The sequence below is a fragment of the Cetorhinus maximus genome, chromosome 14, assembly GCF_964194155.1.
Source record: "Cetorhinus maximus chromosome 14, sCetMax3.hap1.1, whole genome shotgun sequence".
Classification (NCBI taxonomy): Eukaryota; Metazoa; Chordata; class Chondrichthyes; order Lamniformes; family Cetorhinidae; genus Cetorhinus; species Cetorhinus maximus.
The window spans coordinates 113484183-113507536 of NC_135892.1; the positions used below are offsets into that span (position 1 = coordinate 113484183).

The 23354-nt window shown below is 47.5% G+C and overlaps 1 protein-coding gene across 2 annotated transcripts; it reads right to left on the reverse strand.

Moving 5' to 3' along the window:
* Window positions 1-3030: 3030 nt before the first annotated feature.
* Window positions 3031-17490, reverse strand: LOC144689983 (uncharacterized). Of its 2 annotated transcripts, none has more exons than XM_078557520.1 (3): window positions 17040-17490; window positions 6365-6876; window positions 3031-4101 (listed from the first exon to the last, which is right to left on the reverse strand). In XM_078557520.1, exons 1-3 carry the CDS (start codon window positions 17078-17080, stop codon window positions 3602-3604), a joined length of 1053 nt encoding a protein of 350 aa, XP_078413646.1. In that variant the 5' UTR covers window positions 17081-17490; the 3' UTR covers window positions 3031-3601. The 2 variants fall into 2 exon arrangements, with proteins under 2 accessions (XP_078413646.1, XP_078413647.1); XM_078557521.1 differs by lacking the exon at window positions 17040-17490 and adding an exon at window positions 13722-13800.
* Between the last annotated feature and the right edge of the window lie 5864 nt (window positions 17491-23354).

Below are 23354 nucleotides of genomic sequence, written 5' to 3' on the forward strand. Positions count from 1 at the left end.
AATCAAGGCTCATTATTGATATCTGTTTCATGACCTTTCTACAGTAATTTGATTAGTACATATGATTAATGCAGAATGCAAAATGGCTTCAATTTAGCCATGTGTGTTAGTATCAAAATGGCATCCTTGACCTTGTTATTTGTTATAGTGGATAACATATAAAAATGATCAAGTTAAACTAAAATCTAACCACCCAGCCCTACTTACATTTAAAAAGGTATTTTTCCATAAACCCTTGAAGGAACCTTTCAGACAATCTTTAAGGAATTCCTTACAAGACAATGCAATCAATAAAAGTCATTCAAACTTCAGATGTGATCCAAGGCGGTATAGAGGAAGCTAGATAAACATATGAGAGACCGAAATGGAAGGATAAGCTGATAGGGTGCAGTGAAGGGGTGTGGGAGGAAGCCCTTTTGGAGCATAGACCAGTTGGGTCAAATAGCCTTTTTCTGTGCTGTAAATTCTACGTAATTCTATAAAAAGATGTTACTGGCTAGCAAATAGACTTCTGGCAATGTGACACTTTCCCTAACACATTCTCAGTCCCAGTACAATGCTGGAACCATGGTCTGCTTTAATTACACTCACTTTACCAACCCACACACAGAAAGTTTGCATTAGCTCCCAGGTGAGAGTAGGGCAACCCTCACTGCTGTCAGCTCGTCTTCCAGCACAATCTCATGGGAGGCAGCCTTCGAGTTGGTCAGCTCCACATCCACGATCTAATTAATGAGTATAGGCAGGCTCCTGAGGCTGCAGGCCCAGTCAGAGAGCCTGGAGCTTTGGAAGGCTGGCAACTAAGCCAAGAAAAGTGGCACAGCCGCTGTAGGTAGGGAACCATGGGGCCCCTCAAGGTGGAGGCACCCTCTGAAGACATGTAAAATGGTCACAGCTGCCAGGCCAACGTTGTAGAGGGCGAGCTCCTTTGCAGCATACCCTGAGGCTGCAACTGTGACCCGCTGGCACCCACAGCTCTGGGAGGGAGAGATTTAATGGAGGCCTATCTGGTCCTGCAGGCCACCATGAATTAGTTGGAAGGGTCTACACTTGGCAGAGGCTGCTCCAGCAATGGAAAATAGTGGCCTGGCTGCAAAAATGCCCCTAATTGGGGTCTTAATTAACCTAATCGACTGCCTTTCTCCAACGACTGGGCAGCCCTCCCTTGGAAAGCCCCCCCAAAGCCGGACCACATCAGGAAGCCCCCCTGATGCAGTTTTCCTCTAATTTCCAGACTGTTGCCACCAACCCCCCACCCCCCTGCCCCTCTGCCTCCCCAAGGTCAGGAAAATTCCAGCCTCTGTATCTGTCTTCATGGTAGAAGGCATTAAAAACATTCCAGAAGTAATGGCAAGAATGAGGAACTTAAAGAAATCAACATAAACAAATAAATAGTACTGGAGAAATTAATAGTACTAAATGGTGACAAATTCCCTGGAACTGATGACCTTCTCAGGTTTTCAAAGTGACAGCTGTAGAGATAGTGGATGCATTGGTTTTGATCTTCCAGGATTCCTTAGATTCTAGGAATGTTCCCAAGCATTGGAAGATAGCAAACAGAACCCCGTTACTTTAGAAAGGAGGAAGAGAGAAAGTGAGAAACTATAGACCAGTTAGCCTAATATCAATAGATTTTTGGTTTCCAAGTGAATTAAAGGACATAGGGATAGTTCAGGAATTTGGAGTTGAAGTAGAATAGCCATGCTCTTACTGAATGGTGGAGCAAACTCAAAGGGCTGACTGGCCTACTCCAGCTCCTCTTTCTTGTGTTCTTACGCTTATATGAAGGTCTCTTAGGGTCATCTCATTTGCATACCGTTTGCAGCAGTGATTGGTGTAAATCCTTTCTCAAATGATAGAGATGGGAATGGGTTTACCTGTGGGGGCGAGGCCCCATCAATCTCCCCCCGAGTGGACCCTGTTTTGTTGCTGCAAGTGGCAGAGATGTGCAGCAGCTAATTTCCTCTCCCCATTTGAGTTGGAAATTCCAGTGTCGGTGGGAATCCCATTGGGAGCCCACCCCAATTATGACAATTAAGCCAGTAGCAGAAAATGCACTTTAGGGTGTTAATAGGATAAGTGCAGAATCCACTGTGCTAATTTTATGGCATGTTTGTAACCACGTTGTATAGAACCTTGGTGAGGCCACAGCTGGAGTACTGTGTGCAGTTCTGGTCGCCACATTATAGGAAGGATGTGATTGCACTGGAGGGGATGCAGAGGAGATTCACCAGGATAAAAACAAAAAACTACTGCGGATGCTGGAAATCCAAAACAAAAACAGAATTACCTGGAAAAACTCAGCAGGTCTGGCAGCATCGGTGGAGAAGAAAAGAGTCGACGTTTCGAGTCCTCACGACCCTTCAACAGAACTGAGTATAGTTAGGAGAGGGGTGAAATATAAGCTGGTTTAAGGTGGGCGGGGGGAGAGAGAAGTTGAGGGGGGCGGGGTGGTTGTAGGGACAAGCAAGCAGTGATAGGATCAGATAATCAAAAGATGTCACAGACAAAAGGATCAAAGAGGTGTTGAAGGTGGTGATATTATCTAAGAAAATGTGCTAATTAAGAATGGATGGCAGGACACTCAAGGTACAGCTCTAGTGGGGGTGGGGTGGAAAGACTGACAAGGTATTAGTTGTAGATTTTAAAATAATGGAAATAGGTGGGAAAAGAAAAATCTATATAAATTATTGAAAAAAACAAAAGGGAGGGGGAAGAAACGGGGTGGGGATGGGGGGAGGGAGTTTAAGATCTAAAGTTGTTGAATTCACCAGGATGTTGCCTGGGATGCAACATTTGAGTTACGAAGAGAGGTTGGATAGATTTGGATTGTTTTCATTGGAGCAGAGAAGGCTGAGGGGTGACCTGATCAAGGTGTACAAGATTATGAGGGGCATGGACAGGGTGGATAGGGAGCAGCTGTTCCCCTTAGTTGAAGGGTCAGTCAAGAGGGGACATAAGTTCAAGGTGAGGGGCAGGAGGTTTAGGGGGGATGTGAGGAAAAACCTTTTTACCCAGAGGATGGTGACGTTCTGGAATGCGTTGCCTGGGAGGGTGATGGAGGCGGGTTAGCCTCACATCCTTTAAAAAGCACCTGAATGAGCACTTGGCATGTCATAACATTCAAGGCTATGGGCCAAGTGCTGGTAAATGGGATTAGGTAGGTAAGTCAGGTGTTTCTCAAGTGTTGGTGCAGACTCGATAGGCCGAAGGGCCTCTTCTGCACTGTGTGATTCTGTGATTCTGAAAAGCAGAAAATCCAACCCAAGAGCGAAAGGAAATGAATAGAGATTGAGGAGATAACTCAGGGGAGCATATTGTCCAAATGTCAAAGTTCAGGTACAAACACTTAGCAAGCCCAAACTAAACTTCTCCAGGTGCTACTTTTAGGCTGACATTAGCTTAAGCGTTCCTATCTATCCTTTGGAAAATATACTTCACTGTGGTCAAAAGAAAAGTGGAAGAAAGAAATAAGTGCCCTAGAGTTAGCACAGTGGATTCTGCACTCATCCTATCACATCAGTGTCATATCATAAAAGTGAAGGGTCTCACTAGGCACAGAACAACACTGCAACAGCAACTTTGTTCCTTGTCATTAACATCATTCACTCAGATTGGCATCACAGCAATCAATTTCTTTCATATTACTTAGTAGACTTCTCAACTTTCCAACATTCATTTTCGGACACAGCACTTTTCCACCTTGCCTGTTAGGCAGATGTGAAACATGTAAAACTATATCACCTACAACAGTGATCAGTACATCCAGATGCAAGAATTTCTCACTGCGAGTCTTTAGCATTTCCACTTTACCAGCCAGCTCATTCAGAGCAGTCATGCCTGTTTTCAGCTTACTATCTGTTTCAAAGAGTTTCTTGAGCAACTCTTGCTGAGTCTTTAGTTCATCATCCAAAGCTTGTATCTTTTTTTCATTCTGGGTAATTTCGTCCATTTTCATTTCAATGTTGTGCATACAAGCTTCCAAATCTGATGTACATCTTGAAACATTCTCCCTCTGTGAACACACGTCACGATGGGCCACCTTCCGAGGCTCCAAAGCTTGTTGTCTACTAATTTCACAACCAGTGATTGTTGCAGCTCCTAGAAGCAGAAAGATTTTTCCAGAATTAAATACTGTCTTTTCAAAAACAGAAGGGGGGTGGCGGTGGGGGGGAAGAAGTGGGGGGTGGTTGTACAACCCCACCCCCCCCTTCTTCCCCCCACCCCACCAAACCAGTTTATATTTCACCCCTTTCCTATTTTTACTTAGTTCTGTTGAAGGGTCATGAGGACTCGAAACATCAACTTTGCTCTTCTCCGCCGATGTTGCCAGACCTGCTGAGTTTTTCCAGGTATTTCTGTTTTTGTTTTGGATTTCCAGCATCCGCAGTTTTTTGTTTTTATCTCTGTCTTTTCAATGTTCTCTTAATTATGTTAAAAAGTTTATCCAGAAGTGTGTAGTGATTTGAATTTTAATGCAGATAAATGTCCACTTATGCACTTTGGAACTGAAAATAGGAAACAGACCTACACGATGAACTGATCCTCATTAAAGTTACATAGAATATACAGCAAGGAACAGGCCATTCGGCCCAACCAGTCCATGCTGGCATTTTTGTTCCACTCGAGCCTCTTCCCATCCATCCTCATCTAACCCTATCAGAATAACCCTTTACTTCTTCAGGTGGTAATCCAGCCTCCTTTTAAGTGCCTCTATACTATTCCCTTCAACCATTCTGTATGGTGGCAACTTCCACAGTCTCACCACTATCTGACCAAAGAGTTTTTTTGGAATTTCCTTTTGATTTTTTGTCACTATCTTATATTGATGGTTTCTAGTTTTGCTAATCCCCCCAAGTGGGAACACTCTGTGTCTTCTCTACTATAAGTTTAAGGACCTCAATTAGATCACAGGCTGGATTTTACATGCCCCTGGAGGGCAGGTTTTCGGCAGAGAGTTGGATGGGGGGGCATGTGGGCATGTAAAATAGGCTGGGTAGCTAGCCCATCATCTTCCTGCCCACCCTGAGATAACCCTCATAATATGGTTGGGTGCCAAAATCAGCAACCTGCCTGCTAAATGTAAGTAAATAATTAAAGGTAAATTAAGCTTGTTAGCAAGCCTATTGACCTGGATAATATGCTGCCCATGCCATAGTGCAGCTGGTGTGGCTGGTGGGGGGAGTGGGCCTAGATGGCCCAGATGAAGGGCAGGAAGGAATGCGCGGTGCCTCATTCAGGGGGTACCCTGCGCCCAATGGGCCCCTCTCCCACAAATTGTCAGCTTCTGCACCAACTGTCCTCCAAAACCCAGCCGCCACCCTCCTCTCCCCACTCCCTGGGCTCTCGGACCCCTCCCAGCCCTAATACCATGATTTTCTTTACCCTCCTTCCTGCAGTCCCGGCAGTGCCCACTACTGAGCTCTGGCACTGCCCGGGCTGCTGGAGCTACCAACCAATCAGATTGGTCAGCAGCTCCTGAGGACGAGACTTCATCCCACTAAAGGGCAAAAGTCAACCAGTTTAGCTCAGCGGGTCTGGCTGCATCCATGGAGAGAGAAACAGCGGTAACGTTTCAAGTCCATATGACCTTTGCTCAGTACAAGTTTAGTATTGGAGGCAGGAAGGGAAATTGGATGGTTAGGAGTTTCATGGGGAAGGTCTCATAGATGAGATGAACCCAATTTGTGTTGCTTCACCACATCCTTTTACTTTCAGTAACTTTCCCTTTGTAATCCTGTAACTGATTCAACTTCAATCAGCAGCAAAGTATTCGAGTGAAAAACTGGCATAGCCATAAGGGACTGATGGCTTCTTTCTGCGTTGTAACTGTGTATAGTGAAATAGTGCTTTTCACATTTCAAAAGCTTGTTGCATTAAAGTTTCTTTAGATTGTTCGTTGCTTGTCCTGTTCTCATTGATTTATCTTTAACAGAAATAATCCATTTTTAATGTCTCTTTTCCTTTTGGCATCAGCAAAACCCTAGCAATCCCAAACGAAAACAGAAATACCTGGAAAAACTCAGCAGGTCTGGCAGCATCGGTGGAGAAGAAATCAGCTAACGTTTCGAGTCTTCATGACCCTTTGGCGAAACTGATTTCTTCTCCACCGATGCTGCCAGACCTGCTGAGTAATTCTGTTTTTGTTTTGGATTTCCAGCATCCGCAGTAGCTTTTAGCTTTTTGTTTTTATCTCCTAGCAATCCCAGACTGAGAGAGTATAGCCCTAATTGTTCTAATCCTTCCTGCTAACTCGGAGCTCTCTCTAATTCCTTGTATGGGATTTGGTAAATCTGAGTCGAGCCGCTTTCTCTTAGAATGTTATTTTCCTTCAGTGTGGAGTTCAAAACTAGTAGTGACTTACCTAATAATGGGCCCAGAAAGGGAATAAATAAAAGCCCAATGCCAACATTCCGGCCAATTTCCATTGATTTTTCATGTGCCTCTGCTTTTTGTAATGCTGCCTCTGCCAGTTGCAGCGATGATTCCGCATCCTGCAAGCGTTTTTCATTCATTTCTTTCTCCTCTTTAATAGTGCTTAATTGGCGACGCAAGGAGTCTAGTTGCCCTTTCTTATCTGCCAACTCTCTTTGCAACTTGCCTTTGTCTTCAGTTAACTTCTCACACTCTGATTGAATCTTTTGCACATAACCAGAGGCAATGTTACAAGCTTGATGTACCTCTCCATATGCATCATTAACCAATTTTCTAATCATTTCAATATCCATCTTGTGCAAGGTCTTGCTGCTGACTTCGATCATTTTGATTACCATTCTCTCAATGGTTTTGAGCTCTTTGAAAAGACAGCCTCTGATTTCGTCGATAGCTTCCTCATAGGTGAAACAGTTTGCAACTGCCATGATCCTGACGAGCTCTCTGGAGATATAAAAAAGACATGCATTATACACCAACACAAATGGCTCTGGAGAGGGCTATGCTCCTTTACAGGAAGTGTGGAGGAGGAGAAGGATTCTTGCCCTCTAGACGAGAAGGATTTTGGCACCACCCCAAATACAGGATATATTATTTACATCTGCGAGGGAGGGGTAAGGGGAGAATGTGGTTCGGGGAACAATTCACAGGTCACCAGAGGTGGGAGGAACCGTTGCAAATAGTAACTCATGGAAATTGCACTGATAGCTCATAGTTATATCATAGCAGTCAGGTTCCCTCATAGCTAAAAGTGGTAAAACTCCCGGAAGCGATGGCTTGCTGGCGGAGTTGTATTCGGCTCTGTGGGACTTGATCGGCCCAGACCTGCTAGAAGTGTACGAGAGTATGCTCCTGGCCGGCAGTATGTCAAAATCAATGAGGAAAGGCATCATCACCCTCATCTACAAGCACAAGGGGGAAAGGGAGGAAATTAGAAATTGGTGACCCATTTCACTGTTGAATGTGGACTATAAGATTCTGTCCAAGGTCATCGCCAGTCGGGTCAAATCCGCTCTGGAATTGGTGATCCACCCTGACCAAACCTGCACTGTGCCCGGCAGGAAGATCTCTGACAACCTCGCGCTGCTCAGGGATACGATTGCCTATGTACAGGACAGGGGTGTGGATACCTGCCTCATCAGCCTGGATCAGGAGAAGGCCTTTGACAGAATATCGCACACCTACATGGGGGATGTGCTCTCCAAAATGGGGTTTGGGGAGGGAATTCGCAATTGGATCCAACTGCTCTACACTAACATCAGTAGCGCAGTCTCAATCAATGGGTGGGAATCAGAAAGCTTTCCTATTAAATCTGGAGTCAGGCAGGGCTGCCCTCTCTTGCCTGTTCTGTTTGTGTGTTGCATAGAACCCTTTGCTGAGTCCATCAGGAAGGATCCGGGCATAAGAGGAGTGACAATCCCAGGCAGTGGAGGCACTCAGGTCAAAGCTTCATTGTACATGGACGACGTCGCCGTCTTCTGCTCGGATCCACTGTCGGTGCGCAGACTGATGCACATCTGCGACCAGTTCGAACTGGCCTCGGGAGCCAAGGTAAATCGTGGGAAGAGCGAGGCCATGTTCTTCGGGAACTGGGCTGACCGATCCTTTGTCCCCTTCAGCGTCAGGGCTGACGGCCTGAAGGTGCTGGGGATATGGTTCGGAGGGACCAGAGCAAGCATTAGAAACTGGAAGGAGTGAGTGTCTATGGTGAAAAGGAAACTGGGCATGTGGGAGCGACGCTCCCTCTTCATTGCGGATAAGAACCTGGTCATCAGGTGTGAGGCACTCTCGCTGTTGCTGTACGTGGCGCAGGTCTGGCCCATTCCACACTCCTGCGTGGTGGCGATCACCCAAGCCATCTTCTGCTTTATCTGGAGGTCGAAAATGGATCGTGTCTGCAGGGACACAATGTACAAGCCTCTAGATAAAGGGGGAAAAAACGTGCCCAACATCGCCCTCATACTGATGGCCACCTTTGTGTGCGGCTGCATCAAGCGGTGTGTAGACCCTCAGTACGCAAACACCAAGTGTCACTACGTGCTGAGGTTCTACCTGTCCCCGGTGTTGCGAAGGATGGGTCTGGCCACGCTGCCGCGGAACGCTCCAAGTAGTTGGACCGTGCCGTACCACCTGTCCCTGGTGGAAAAATTTATGCAGAAAAACACCTTTGACCACAAGTCCATCAGGCAGTGGTCAGCACGTAACGTCTTAGAGGCCCTGAGGGAAAAGGAGAGGGTGGATCCTGTGGGATGGTTCCCCGAGCAGACTGTCAAAGTCATTTGGCAGAATGCCTCATCGCCAGAACTTTCCAACAAGCACCAAGACGTGGCTTGGCTGGTGGTGAGAAAGGCCCTCCCTGTCAGATCCTTCCTACATGCCAGGAGTCTCACCCCCTCTGCACGTTGCCCTCGAGGTGGCTGTGGTGGGGAAGTGACCGTTGTTCACCTCCTGGTGGATTGTGCCTTTGCAAAGAAGGTCTGGAGTGAGATGCAGTGGTTTCTGTCAAGGTTTGTCCCGAGCAGTTCTGTGACACAGGACTCTGTGCTCTACGGGCTGTTCCCAGGGACACACACCGAGACAAACATCAACTGCAGCTGGAGGATCATCAACTCAGTGAAAGACGCTCTTTGGTCTGCCCGAAACTTGTTGGTCTTCCAGCGCAAAGAGTTGTCCCCGACCGAGTGTTGCAGACTGGCACATTCCAAGGTCCAGGACTATGTGCTGAGGGACGCACTAAAGCTTGGGGCAGCCGCCACAAAGGCGCAATGGGGAAGGGTCGCTGCCTAAGACCTTTCTGCCATAGTGCATCGAGGGGCTGGGAACTGTTTAAATCCCCTCGGGCTGTACAGCTCAAAATGAATGTAATATTTATTGTATGTATCAATGGATTTCGTGATACGTGTTGTAAAAGTTTGAACCTGTTTGTATTTTTGCGTTGGTGATTTTGAAATGTTTTGGAATGTTGTTTGAAGATATTTTGTGAATAAAGTATATTTTTGCAAAAAAAATAAAATAAAAGTGATACAATAACTCTATCCCACCTGTAACTAGCAGTAAATTTATAACCTGCTGATATTCACCATGACACCGTAGCAGGAATTCCACCCGGCCGCCTCTTCCCCCGGCCCTGTACAGCACAAGATGCAGTCTGGCCCCATCAATGTCACAGTTAATAGGCCTGAACTATTACCCAATTTCTTTGGGCTCAGTTTTGGATTCTGGTTTGGTTGTCACAGCTTTGAACTGGGGACTTCAGTCAGAGCTGATCTGTATTTTGTCATGACGCAAAAACAGGTGGCACAGATCAAACTGAACAAACAGAGTAATGCTTCCTCTACGCCTCTACAGTCAAACCTTCCCAGAACACATACATGCAGCACGGGGTTAGGTATAGAGTAAAGCTACCTCTACAATGTCTCCGTCAGTGTGTCTGTGTGCAAGAGGCTGCGTGTGTGTGTGTGTGTGTGTGTGTGTGTGTGTGTGCGCGCGCGCGCGCGAGAGGCTGTGTGCGTGCGTGTGAGAGAGTGTGAGTGAGTGAGAGAGTGAGAGAGAGAGAGAGAGAGAGAGACTATGGGCTGAATTTTCACCCCGGCATGCAGCACACGCCCGACACGCCCGAGCGTGAAATAGCGCGTGATGACACCGGGCGAGTGCCCTGACATCATCGTGCACTCGCGCGATATTTCAGTCAGCAGCCAACTCATGGTTGGCAGACGGGCGAAGTGTTTGAGGAAACCTCATCCATGGGTGGGGTGAGGTTTCCAAGGTTAATTAAAAATAAAATAAAAACATTTAAATCTAATTTATAACATGTGACTCTGTCATATGAGCAGGGACGTGAGGGGACATATTTACCTTATTTTTTAAATCTTTATTTTTAATGTTATAAACCTTCAGCTCTGTGCCTTCAGGGAGCTTTCAGTGTGCGCACCCCGTGCATGCGCACACTTCAGCACTCGCCCTCCTCCTGCCCCTCCACCCGGGCAATGCTGAGCATTTCAGTATGTGATTCAGCGCCTGATTTGGTCAGGGCCCGATCGTGGGTGGCGGACAGTGGCACGGCTGCTCACAGACATGCCCGACAAACAAGGGGAAAAATCCTCCCCTGTGTGTGTGTGTGTGTGAGACTGTGGGCTGACCGGGCTGGTGCGTACCAACCTGATCGGGCATCAAATCGCGCCAGATGACTTTGGGAAAGTGTCCTGACGTCATTGCGCACTCGTGCGATATTTCGGTCGGCAGGCACACAGTGTCGGAGCCACGCCCACCATCAATTAAAAGGCCATTTAAGGTCGTTAAAAATTGACTAAGATTTCACATTGCTCATGCGATTTTGTACTCGTCACACGGGCAGATGGGCAGCTGACACTTTGCAAAATCTCATCCAAATTCAAGATTAAAGGTTCAGCAGCATTGCCAGTGTGAGTAGTGAGGAATTTTGGAGATAGTTTGTTGCTGGTTGCTTATTTGTACTTGACAGCTTCATCTCCATTCTGAGCTTCATTCTTAGCATTTCCAAGCTTCATATCAGGCCTCATTGGTGTCCCCAAGGCCCCCAGATGATTTTGACCGTGTGGACCCTTCCAGGTATCAGACAGCCCTCCGTTACCTTGGTAACGGGCATTGTGCTCTCTGCTGGAGGCACCTCCTCTGAGGAGGAAGAGAGGGGCAGAAGGGAGAGGGGGCCGGGTGTCCCAATGCAGCTTCCAGGGGAGGGACCTGTGGGAGGAGAGGCGCAGGCACAAGGGGCGCAGGGGCCACAGAAGACGCACTATCCTGCTGCCAGGGTTTACAGGCGGCGATACAGCTACCTCAATACGTCCAAGGTGCAATGCCGAAGGAGGCTTCGCCTCTCAAGGGAGACCATGACCTCCAATGAGTGGCCCTGAGATCACCTCCGACTGTGTGGGTGGACACCCCATGCCAGTAGCTCTGAAGGACACAATGGCCCTCAACTTCTATGCCTCCGGCTCTTTCTAGGGTTCAGTGGGGGATCAGTGTGGAGTCTCCCAATCAGCTGTCCACAGTTGCATCAAGCTGGTGACAGAAGCTCTGTTCAGGTGGGTAATGACATTTATCCATTTCCGGAGGACGAGGGCAGTCAGGCTGAGTGAGCCAGAGGCTTTGCAGCGACTGCTGGGTTCCCCCACGTCCAGGGTGCAATCGACTGCGCACATGACCATGAAGGCACCAGTGGGTCAGCCGGTTCCTTTGTCAACAGGAAGGGCTTCCACTCCATGAACGTGCAGATAATGTGTGATCACAGGATGCAGATTCCGCAAATCTGTGCAAGGTACCCTGACAGCTCCCACCACACCTACATCCTCAGACATTCCCAGGTGCCGGGGCTCTTCAACGCTCCAGCCCGACTGGATGGTTGGCTGCTGGGTGACAAGGGCTATCCATTGAAAAGGTGGCTCATGATGCCTCTCCACCACCGAAGAGCAGAGGCAGAGCAGCATTATAATAGGAGTCATACCTCCACAAGGGCAGTGATAGAGAGGACCATAGGTCTTCTGAAGATGTGCTTCCGATGCCTGGACCGTTCGGGGGGGGGCACTACAATACCCCCTAGATCGGGTGTCACTGATAGTGGTTGCATGCTGCGCTCTCCACAATCTGGTACTGGCAAGCAGGGAGCCACTGGAGGAAGACTATCTTGAGGCAGCTCCACAGGCCACAGATGATGTGTCCAGTAGTGAGTCAGAAGAGGAGCATAGTGAGGAGAACGCTGAGGGCTTGGAGGCAGACCTCTGTAACCTCCAGGGATGCAGGGATGCCTTGATCCAACAATCCTTCAGCTCGGCTGCCAAAGATCCATCCCCACATCTTGCCAGGGCTGCCGTCTCCATCCTGGATGTCCGAAATGCCCCTGTCATGTGAACCTAAAGTCCACTCAGTGCAATAAAGTTTAGAACCATTCACGCCCAGCATTACACACTAGCGTACCCTGCACCAAAAATAGAAGGTGAAGCATACTCAGGCCATCACAGCAAAAGCAAATTTAATATTATTGTCACATTCAAATCACAGTGACATGACCATTACTGGTGTTGATGTCCACACCAGTGGACATATAAACCAATTATAACTGAACAGAAGATCACCCGTGAACAGTCCCTCTAGTGCTCATGGTGCCTTAAACTAATGCTTGCAAGTGCTACGTCTTGGTGCACCCTCCTCACTGGCAACGGCATTGGAGGCAGCCTGCTGACCCTCGTGTCTTGTGGCCTTGGTGATCAACCTCTGGTCATCCTCTCCCTCCCTGGGAGGAAGTGGCCAGTGCCACGGCTGTCATCTCCCCAGTCATCGCAGCTTCATCAGATGCCACGGTCACTGGCAGAGGGGGGGGAGGAACTGCTGCCATCATCCAGAGTGCCCTGAGAGGAGCCCGCAGAGGTGACAAGAAGGTCATGCATCAACGTGAGGTCACTCTGGACCTCCCTGCTCGCCATTGATGGATGGGCACCTAGAGAGGATTTTTTTTTTATTCCTTCATGAGATGTGGGCATCACTGGCTAGGCCAGCATTTATAGCCCATCCCTAATTGTCCTGTTCAGAGGGCATTTAAGAGTCAACCACATTGGTGTAGGTCTGGAGTCACATGTAGGCCAGACCAGGTAAGTATGGCAGATTTCCTTCCTTATAGGACATCAGTGAACCAGATGTTTTTTTAATGACAGTTGGCAATGACTTTGTGATCATCATCAGACTTTTAATTCCAGATTTTTATTGAATTCAAATTTCACCATCTGTCCCCAGAGCATTATGATGGGTCTCTGGATTACCAGTCCAGTGACAATACCACTACGCCACTGCCTCCCCCAGGATGCCTCATCCATCTCCCACACTGGCACTGACCACCTGAGGTCATTGCCTGTGTTAGAGCTTGCAGGTCCAAACATAAGCCCAGGAACCCCTGATTCTGTCCCTGGAGTTGTCTCTCCATGAGAGTCGCCACTCTCTCAATGGAGGGAGCAGTGCGCTCGGCCATGAGGGTCAAGGCAGTGTTTATGCTTCGCATGGACTGCTCCACAACAGAGACCATGGCATGCAGATCCTCATGGATCTCCACCAGATCCTCCCACACATCCCGCTGCACATCCAGCATCCAACGCCAAATGGACAACCCCAGAGGCTCACCATCTGCCTTCAACCCAGCATCGTCCTGGTCTCCAGTAGTCCTCTGGCTGCTGATGCCCTGGGTTCACACTCGCTAGCACCTGAAGCGAGTGTGAAGCGCCCTCACTGCTGTGCACTGACATTCTAGCCAACGATCTAACACCCACCAAGGTGCTGGTGTCTGCGCTGGTGCCTGATTCGGGGAGCGGGCGTGATGCAGGTGCATCTGGAGCCTGGCGGTCCTCTCGTGTCAGGGGTGGCTCTTCAGGGTCCTGTGCATGAGTGCGTGCTGGCAAATCTAAGGGAGAACAACAACATGTCATTAGTTTAAGTCATCACTCTGTCACTGTGCGTGCCAGGCACCCTGGTGAGACAATGGAGATCTGCATCATGGTGCCATCATCTTCTAATGATCAATGGGGGCTCCAGTTTTGAGGCTCCCATCAGTGATGAGACTACACAAGAATGTTTGCACCATCCGAAACTCTCACTTCTGTGCTCTGCGCTCTTCCCTTCGTCTAGCACTCCAGCCTCTTAGTGGCCGGTTGATCGAGGTGGGTGGTGCCTCTCCAGTTCCAGGCATCCTGTTCAAACCTTGGCAACATTAGGAAGTTTGGGGGGGCCTCCGCCTGTCTGTGACCTCTCAATGTGCTTATGGCTCGTCTTCTCCTGAAAGGACGGAGGAGCATTGATCAGTCCACTCTCTACCTGCAGCTCCATTACAACCTGGCCAATCCCAGCTGAGGAACACCTGCAGGGCACACTCGGGTTCTGGCCCTTGAGCCGCAAGGCACTGAGTCCAAGCAGCCAGGGCTCACCCCCTTGGCCAACTCCGGCATCATTGACAGTTGCACTCAGACTGTAACACCCCTGAGCTCCACAGGGGGACGGCCAGCCCTGAACACTTCTCCACACTGACCCATGCCAACACGGTACTCACCCTTGCTGAGCGCAGCAGGTCATTCAGCCTTTTGCGGCACTGCAGCCAAGTGCGCTGCACAACGTCGTGCCCGCTGACCTCGACTGCCATGTCCTCCCAAGCTTTTTTAGTCAGGTGCGGTGGCCTCCTCCTTCCATCTCTGGGAACGAGGGTGTCCCTCCTGGCAGCCGCCTCCTCCATCCTCCAAGAGCCCCGCGAGGCGCTCGTCCTATAAAAGGGGGGGCGAGTGCCCACCCAACCTGCCCTACCGCCTGGCATCTCCAGCCCTGGTTGAGGCCATCGCTTCAGTCTCCAGACTGCAGAATATGTGTATGTCTCTGTGTGTGAGAGAGAGTGTGTGTCTGTGTGTGAGAGAGAGTGTGTGTCTGTGTCTGTGTGTGTGAGAAAGAGAGAGTGAGAGTGGAAGTTTACGCCAGCAGGATTTTACAGTCCCGCCGAAGTTAATATAGTTTAGAATCTGATTGCTTCCTAGAGCGGTACATCACTGATCAGGCTCGCGATATCAAACAAGCACATAGACATAGCATTACTATCAATATGATGGTCGCATTTAGCCTTTGTGAAGGTGAAGGTCACTGTGTATGTAGAAAATATGCTTACTTTGCATCTAACCTGTGCTATAAATACCCTGGGACTGTCTGCTGGGACAGTGTAGAGGGAGCTTTATTCTGTATCTAACCCCGTGCTGTACCTGTCCTGGGAGTGTTTGATGGGGACAGTGTAGAGGGAGCTTTAGTCTGCATCTAACCCCGTCCTGTACCTGTCCTGGGAGTGTTTGATGGGGACAGTGTAGAGGGAGCTTTACTCTGCATCTAACCCCGTGCTGTACCCGTCCTGGGAGTGTTTGATGGGGACAGTGTAGAGGGAGCTTTACTCTGTATCTAACCTCGTGCGGTATCTGTCCTGGGAGTGTTTGATGGGGACAGTGTAGAGGGAGCTTTACTCTGTATCTAACCTCATGCTGTACCTGCCCTGGGAGTGTTGATGGGGACAGTGTAGAGGGAGCTTTACTCTGTATCTAACCCTGTGCTGTACCTGCCCTGGGAGTGTTTGATGGGACAGTGTAGAGAGAGCTTTACTCTGTATCACACAGACACTTGGTATCCATGGAGAGGTTGTAAACTGGATTCGAAATTGGCTGTGTGGGAGAAGACAGAGAGTGGTAGTGGATCATTGCTTCTCAGACTGGACGTCTGTGACTAGTGGTGTGCCTCAGGGATCTGTACTGGGACCATTGTTGTTTGTTGTCTATATCAATGATTTGGATGATAATGTGGTGAATTGGATCTGCAAGTTTGCTGATGACACTAAGATTGGAGGCGTTGTGGACAGTGAGGAAGGCTTTCAAAGCTTGCAGAGAGATCTGGACCAACTGGAAAAATGGGCCAGAAAATGGCAGATGGAATTTAATGCAGAGAAGTGTGAGGTGTTACATTTTGGAAGGTCAAACCAAGGTAGGACATACACAGTAAATGGTAGGGCACTGAGGAGTGCGGAGGAACAAGGGATCTGGGAGTTCAGATACATAATTCCCTGAAAGTGGCGTCACAGATAGACAGGGTTGTAAAGAAAGCTTTTGGCATACTGGCCTTCATAAATCAAAGTATTGAGTATAGGAGTTGGAATGTTATGGTGAGGTTGTATAAGACATTGGTGAGGCTAACTTTGGAGTATTGTGTGCAGTTCTGGTCGCCTAACTACAGGAAGGATATCAGTAAGATTGAGAGAGTGCAGAGAAGATTTACTAGGATGTTGCCGGGTCTTAAGGAGTTGAGTTACAGGGAAAGATTAAACAGGTTAGGACTTCATTCCTTGGAGCGTAGAACAATGAGGGGAGATTTGATAGAAGTTTACAAAATTGTGAGGGGTATAGACAGAGTAAATGCGAGTAGGCTCTTTCCACTTAGATTAGGAGAAATAAACATGAGAGGGCATGGCTTTAGGGTGAAAGGGGAAAGGTTTAGGAGGAACATTAGGGGGAACTTCTTCACTCAGAGAGTGGTGAGAGTGTGGAACGAGCTACCATCTGATGTGGTAAATGCGGGCTCACTCTTAAGTTTTAAGAATAAATTAGATAGATACATGGATGGGAGAGGTCTGGAGGGTTATGGACTAGGTGCAGGTCAATGGGACTAGCGGAATAATATTTCGGCACAGACTAGAAGGGCCGAATGGCCTGTTTTCTGTGCTGTAGTGTTCTATGGTTCTATGGTTCTAACCCCATGCTGTACCAGCGCTGGGAGAGTTTGATGGGACAGTGTAGAGGGAGCTTTACTCTGTGTCTAACCCCGTGCAGTATGTGCACTAGGACCGTTTGATGGGACAGTGTGGAGGGAGCTTTACTCTGTATCTAACCCCGTGCTGTACCTGTCCTGGGAGTATTTGATGGGACAGTGTAGAGGGAGATTTACTCTGTATCTAACCCCGTGCTGTACCTGTCCTGGGAGTGTTTGATGGGACAGTATATCACAAAATTATTACTGAACAGAAGCCGGCCATTCATGCATATTCATGTCCATACTAGCTCTCAGAATGAGCAATTTACCTAGTGCCATTTCCCTGCTTTTTCCCTATAACCCTGCACATTCTTGCTGTTCTTCCTTTTCAGAGTTTCCGTGCCCACTGGCATCGGGCGTGTTCGGTGGCATGAGTGGACAATATGGTGAGAAGGCCAGAAATCGGTTTCACAACGGCTTGAAACCAGTTTGCGATCGTCCACTCAGCCGGCTGTTGGCAGGCCACATTACCCACCATCGGACATCAGGAACCTTATATCACTATTAGGCCAGCCCCCCAGATTCATCCTCTCCCGCTGGATCATCCGCATACGAAAGCAGGAAAACATGCCAATCATTTTCACAGAAGCATATGAAAGGTGTGTATTTGATGGGCTGTACTTCGAGGGGAACTCAGGGGTGAGTGCACAATAATGTTGCACAGCACTTGCCCAGGTCACCTGTTGGATATCAAGGTTGAGGCGCGTTGGGGGAGGGGGGTGCAAGGGCTTCCCTGCGGCTGAGGCAACCTAGAGTGAGGGTGGGGGGGCAGGGGCTGCCCTGTGGTTGAAGGTAGTTCACAAGCATTCGGGGTGGGGGGAGTAAGGGTGGGCGAGGGAAGCGGCCACACATTAGGGAAACCTTGTTTAACCTGGCCATTCCTCTGCAGCTGAGACAGTTCAGGCGCAGCCACATTGATATGATTGGAGTATGGCCTCCAGCTTCTCTGCCCATTCAAGCAATGCACAGACAGCACAGTGCCACCAAGTGCTCCAGAGCTTTTCACCCCCCGGGCACATTCTGCAAAGTAATGAATGTTTCAGTGGACTGCAGAACAGTTGGACAACCGGGCACATTGTACAACCTCCTCGCTAGAGCTGGCCGTGGAGCAGTCACTGCTGGAGGCTCTCCCTTGCAATGTCAGCACCCCAGTTTGGACCAGTCTCCCCCATGGTTCAAGCTAACAGTGCAGCCTTGCAGTGCGGGTTAGGAGAATGCCTGTGCCTGAGCTGAGAGCACAGCATGAAGTCCAATGGGCAAAGCCGCCGCCTATCAGTCGGGTGGAGTGGGATGGAGGTGGGTGGGATTTCGGGCAACCATGCAGCGCACTAAACTCTGGCCGTCCAAGTGGTGGCCAGCATTCTCCGGGATGCATTAAGGGGCCTTCACACTTAACCAGGACAGGTTCTTAGTACACCCATGCTAACCCACGTGTCTCTCTCTTTCGTCCTGCAGGAGGAGTACATCAGGATTATGGAGCCTGGTGAGTTGTTGTACACCTTGTGGCCTACAGAGAGTGAAGACAACGGAGGAGAGAGTGACTGAGGTGCCGGGCTGCGCAGAGGGAGGAGCAGCACCCTCTGGAAGAAGGGGTGGATGGGGCTTCTGCACATGCCGCCGAAGAGCCACAGCGAGCCATCGCTGGTTGACGCCTAGATAGCTCCAGGATCCACAGGTGCAGGGTGCGATGAACTGCACTCACACAGATCTCCATCACAACAGGCTGTGCAACTACATCTTCTTAACTTTCCTAACGCAACTGTTACATCTTGGTACTCCCTGGACATCCACAGTGGAGTTGTAGGTAGCCTGTTGACTGCTACATCCTGACCATGATGACTTTTGCGGACATCCTCTGGAGGGCCACGACTTGGAGGATTCTGGCCCGCATTTGGGGCCCTGCCTCACCTTCCTCGGCCTGTGGAGCTGGAGCTGCTGAGGGGATTCAGATGGGCTAGACACTCCCGGAGTCACCTGGATGGAAGGCCCCTGGGGGTGCACCTGCTGAACGTATCCTGGGCTTTATTAATAAGGGCATAAAGTACAAGAGCAGGTTGGTTATGCTGAATTTATATAAGACACTCATTGGACCTCAGCTGGAGCAGTGTGTATAGTTCTAGGTACTAGGAGAGAAGAAGGCTGAGGGGAGATTTGATTGAGAAGTTCAAAATCATGAGGTGGCTGGACAGAATAGATAGGGAGAAGCTGTTCCCACTTGTAAAAGGATCAAGAATGAGAGGGCACAGACTTAAAGTGATTTGCAAAAAAAAGCAAGTGTGACGTGAGAAAAAACTTTTCCACACAGTGAGTGGTTTGGGTCTGGAATGCACTGCCTGGAAGTGTGGTGGAGGCAGGTTCAATTGAGGCATTCAAGAGAACATTAGATGATCATTTGAATAGAAACAATGTGCAAGGGTACAGGGAAAAGGCAGGACAATGGCACCAGGTCATAATGCTTATTTGGAGAGCCAGTGCAGACATGATGGGCCAAATGGCCTCATTCTGTGTCGTTAAGATTCTGTGATTCCCCAGATTTCCTCTTCTCCACGCTCCCTCACCCAGCTCCTGAAACCTCATTCCCCAGTCTTGAATGGCCTCTCCGGCTTTTAATCTTCACAGATTTGACAGCCCTCATAGGTTTAGATATTCCTCAAGTGGACATCTGTGATTCTGCAATCTCCCATCCTCAAGGCTATTCTCCTCCTGGTCTCGTCTCCCTGGGGTGGTGGTCAGGGAAGTTAATGAGCCTGAGGCTTTAACTGTGTTTGGTGATGAGGGTGGACGGGATGTACTCTGGTGGGAAATTTAAAATGCTGATCTCCCAGACTGCTGTAGGCAGAGCTAAGGAAAGGTTTCATCATTCTGAGAGGGTGGGGAACCCTCACTGACACTCCCAGTACTGACAAATATAGGTCCATTACAGGCAGCGACAGAGGAACTTATAATGGAGAATAGGGAAATAAGCGAGAAAGTAAACAATTACTTCGTGACTGCACTATGAAAGGTCTAGAATTTGTGATCGGATATTAAACCAAGGCCTGGTCTGCTCTCTATTTTCAAGAAAAGCAGGGAAGTTCTCCATGTGCCCTGGGCCAATATTTATCCTTCACTCAACATCACTGAAACAGGCTATCCGGAAATTATTACAATGCTGTTTGTGGGATCTTGTTGTGCTCAAATTGGCTTGTTAAAGAAGTTAATTTAAAGACCTCATCAGATCAAAGGAAGAGGCTTATTAGATTGCCAGGGGATTAGGAGAATTTAGAACCCATCAAAGGAGGAGGAGGAAACTGATAAAAAGGGAAAAGAGAATATGAATGCAAGCTAATGAGAAAAATACAAGCAGACTTTAAAATCTTCTTTAGGTATGTTAAAAGGGGAAGATTAGCAAGGACAAACGTAGGTCCATTACAGGCAGCGACAGAGGAACTTATAATGGAGAATAGGGAAATAAGCGAGAAAGTAAACAATTACTTCGTGACTGTCTTTAAAGAGAAAGAGTTAGAAATCTCCCAGAGATATTAGGGAACCAAGGTGCTTGTGAAAATAATGCACCGAAAGAAATTAATATGAATACAGGTGTTGTGCTGTAAAAAATAAATTGTATTGAAGGCTGAGGGCTTTAAACTAAATGAGGGCTTGTGGCGGGCGGGGGGGGTGTGTGGGTGAAGGATCAAACTTGGGTAGATGTAACAAATCAAGATGTAGATTCAAGGTAGGAGACCATAATAGTAATATGGGAAATGAGGGTCAGAGAATGGCAGGAAGGGACAGAGAGATAAAACCTATGAATACACCAATGGTCAAGACTAGATGTTACAAAAATAAAAAGGACAAAATTAAAGGCTCTGTTTCTGAAGGCACATAGCATTCATAACAAAGTAAACAAATTGATAGCACACATTGAAATAAATATGACCTGATAGTCATTACAGGGAAGTGGTTGCAGGATGACAAGGTTTGGGTCCTGAATATTGAGGGGTATATGAGACTCAAGAAGAACAGGAAGCTAGGTAAAGGTGGAGGTGGTAGCTTTTTTTATCAAGGATGGCATCGAGGCAATAGTTAGAGAAGACCTTGGTTCAGGAGATTAGGGCGTAGAATTGGTTTGGGTGGAGATGAGGAGTAGTAGGGGAAAGAAGCCACTAGTGGGAGTGGTCTACAGGCCCTCTAAAAGTAACCACAATGTAGGATAAAGTATTCAAGAAGGAATATTGGGTGGTTGTGATAAAGTGATGACAATAATCATGGGTGACTTTTAATCTACGTATAAACTAGAAAAATCAGATTGACAGTAATAGCCTGGATGAGGAGTTCATAGAATGCTTTTGAGGTGGTTTCTTAGGCCAGCACATTCTGGAACCAACCAGAGAGCAGGTTATATTAGTCTTGGTATTGTGTAATGTGACAGGATTAATTCATGACCTCAGAGTGAAGGCACCCCTAGGTAGCAGTGACCACAATATGATTGAATTCACATATAGTTTGAAAGGGAGGAGAGTGGGTCTAAGACTCGTATTTTAAACTTAAATAAGGGCAACTATGTGGGGATGAAAGCTGAGTTAGCTGAAGTGAATTGGGATACCAGGCTAGGGAATAAATCAATAGACAAGCAGTGGCAGACATTTAAGGAGATATTTCAGAGTATTCAGAATAAGTACATTCCAACGCAAAGAAAAATTCTAAGGGGAGGGCCCACCATCCGTGGTTAACTAAAGAAGTTAAGGAAAGCACAAAACTTATGGAAAAAGCATATAACTCTGCAAAGCTGAGTGGCAGGACAGATGATTGGTCAGAATATAAAGAACAGCAGAGAATGACTAAAAGGTTAATCAGGAGAAAGAAATTAGAGTATGAGAGGAAACTAGCTAGAAATGTAAAAACAGATAGCAAGTTATTTAAAAAGAAAAAGAGTAGGTAAAGTGAGTGTTGGTCCTCTAAAGAGTGAGAATGGGGAGTTAACAACTAAGGAAAGGGCAGATGAAATGAACATATATTTTGCTTCTGTCTTCACTATAGAGAATACAAAAAACATTCCAGTAATAACTGTAAATAAGGAGGTGGAAGGGAGCGGGGAACTTGGTGAAATTACAATCACTAAGGAAGCAGTACTGAGCAAACTGATGAAGCTGCGGGCTGACAAGTCTCCGGGTCCTGATGGACTTCATCTTAGTTTCTTAAAAGAAGTGGCTGATGAGGTAGTAGACGCGTTGGTGTTCATTTTCCAAAAATCGTTAGATTCTGGAAAGGTTCCATCGGAGTGAAAAGTAGTAAATATAACCCCTCTATTCAAAAAGGGAGGGAAGCAGAAAATAGAAAACTTGTTAGCTTGATGTCTGTTCTGCAGAAGGTGTTAGAATCAATCATTAAGGAGGTTATAGCTGGGCACTTAGAGAAACTCAAGGCAATTGGGGAGAGTCAGCATGATTTTTTGAAGGAAAATTATGTTTAACCAGTTTATTGGAGTTCTTTGAAGGAGTAACATGCACTGAGGATAAAGGGGAGCCTGTATTTGGATTTCTAGAAGGCATTTTATAAGGTGCCACATCAAAGGTTATTGTGGAAAAGAGAAGCTCATGGTGTAGGGGGTAACATATTAACATGGATAGAAAAGTGGTTGGCTGGCAGAAAACAGGGAAAATGAATAAATGTGTCTTTTTCCCGATTGGCAGGGTATGATGAGTGGAGTCCCACGGCGCCTGCACTGGGGCCTCAGCTTTTTAAAATTTATATCAAGACTTAGGTGAGGGAGTGAAGGCATGGTGGCTAAATATGCAGATGACACAAAGATAGGTAGGAAAGTATGTTGTGAAGAGGACATAAGGAGGTTGCATATGGATATAGGTAGGTTGAGTGAGTGGGCAAAGATCTGGCAAATGGAACTTAATGTGGGAAAATGTGAAGTTGTTCACTTTGGCAGGAAGAATAAAAAAAGTAGAGTATTACTTAAACAGAGAACAGTTGCAGAATCCAGAGATGCAGAGGAATCTAGGTGTTCTAGAGCATGAGTCACAAAAAGTTAATATTCAAGTCATTAAGAAGGCTAATGGAATGCTATCCTTTATTATGAGAGGAATTGAACATTAAAGTAAGGATGTTATGCTTCAGTTATACTGGCCATATATGAACCTATGAAATAGAAGCAGAAGTAAACCATTTGGACCATCAAGCCTGCTGCGCATTCAACAAGATCAAGGCTGACCTGTTTGTATTACTACCTCCACATTCCCATCAACCCCCGATAACCTTTGATTCCCTTGCCCAACAAGGGAATCTACCTCCGTCTTATAGATATTCAATGACCCCACCTCCACCGCCTTCTGAGGCAGAGGGTTCCAAAGTCACAACCCTCTGAAAGAAAAAAAGTTCTCCTAATCTCTGTCCTAAAGGGGCACCCCCTAATTTTAAAACAGTGCCCCCTAGTTCTGGACTCACCCACAAGAGGAAACATCATTTCTGCCTCCACATTGTTAAGGCAGTGCAGGATCTTATATACTTCATTCAAGTCACCCCTCACTCTTCTAAACTCCAGTGAAACAAGCCCAGCCTGTCTAACATTTCCTCATAAGACAACCCACTCATTC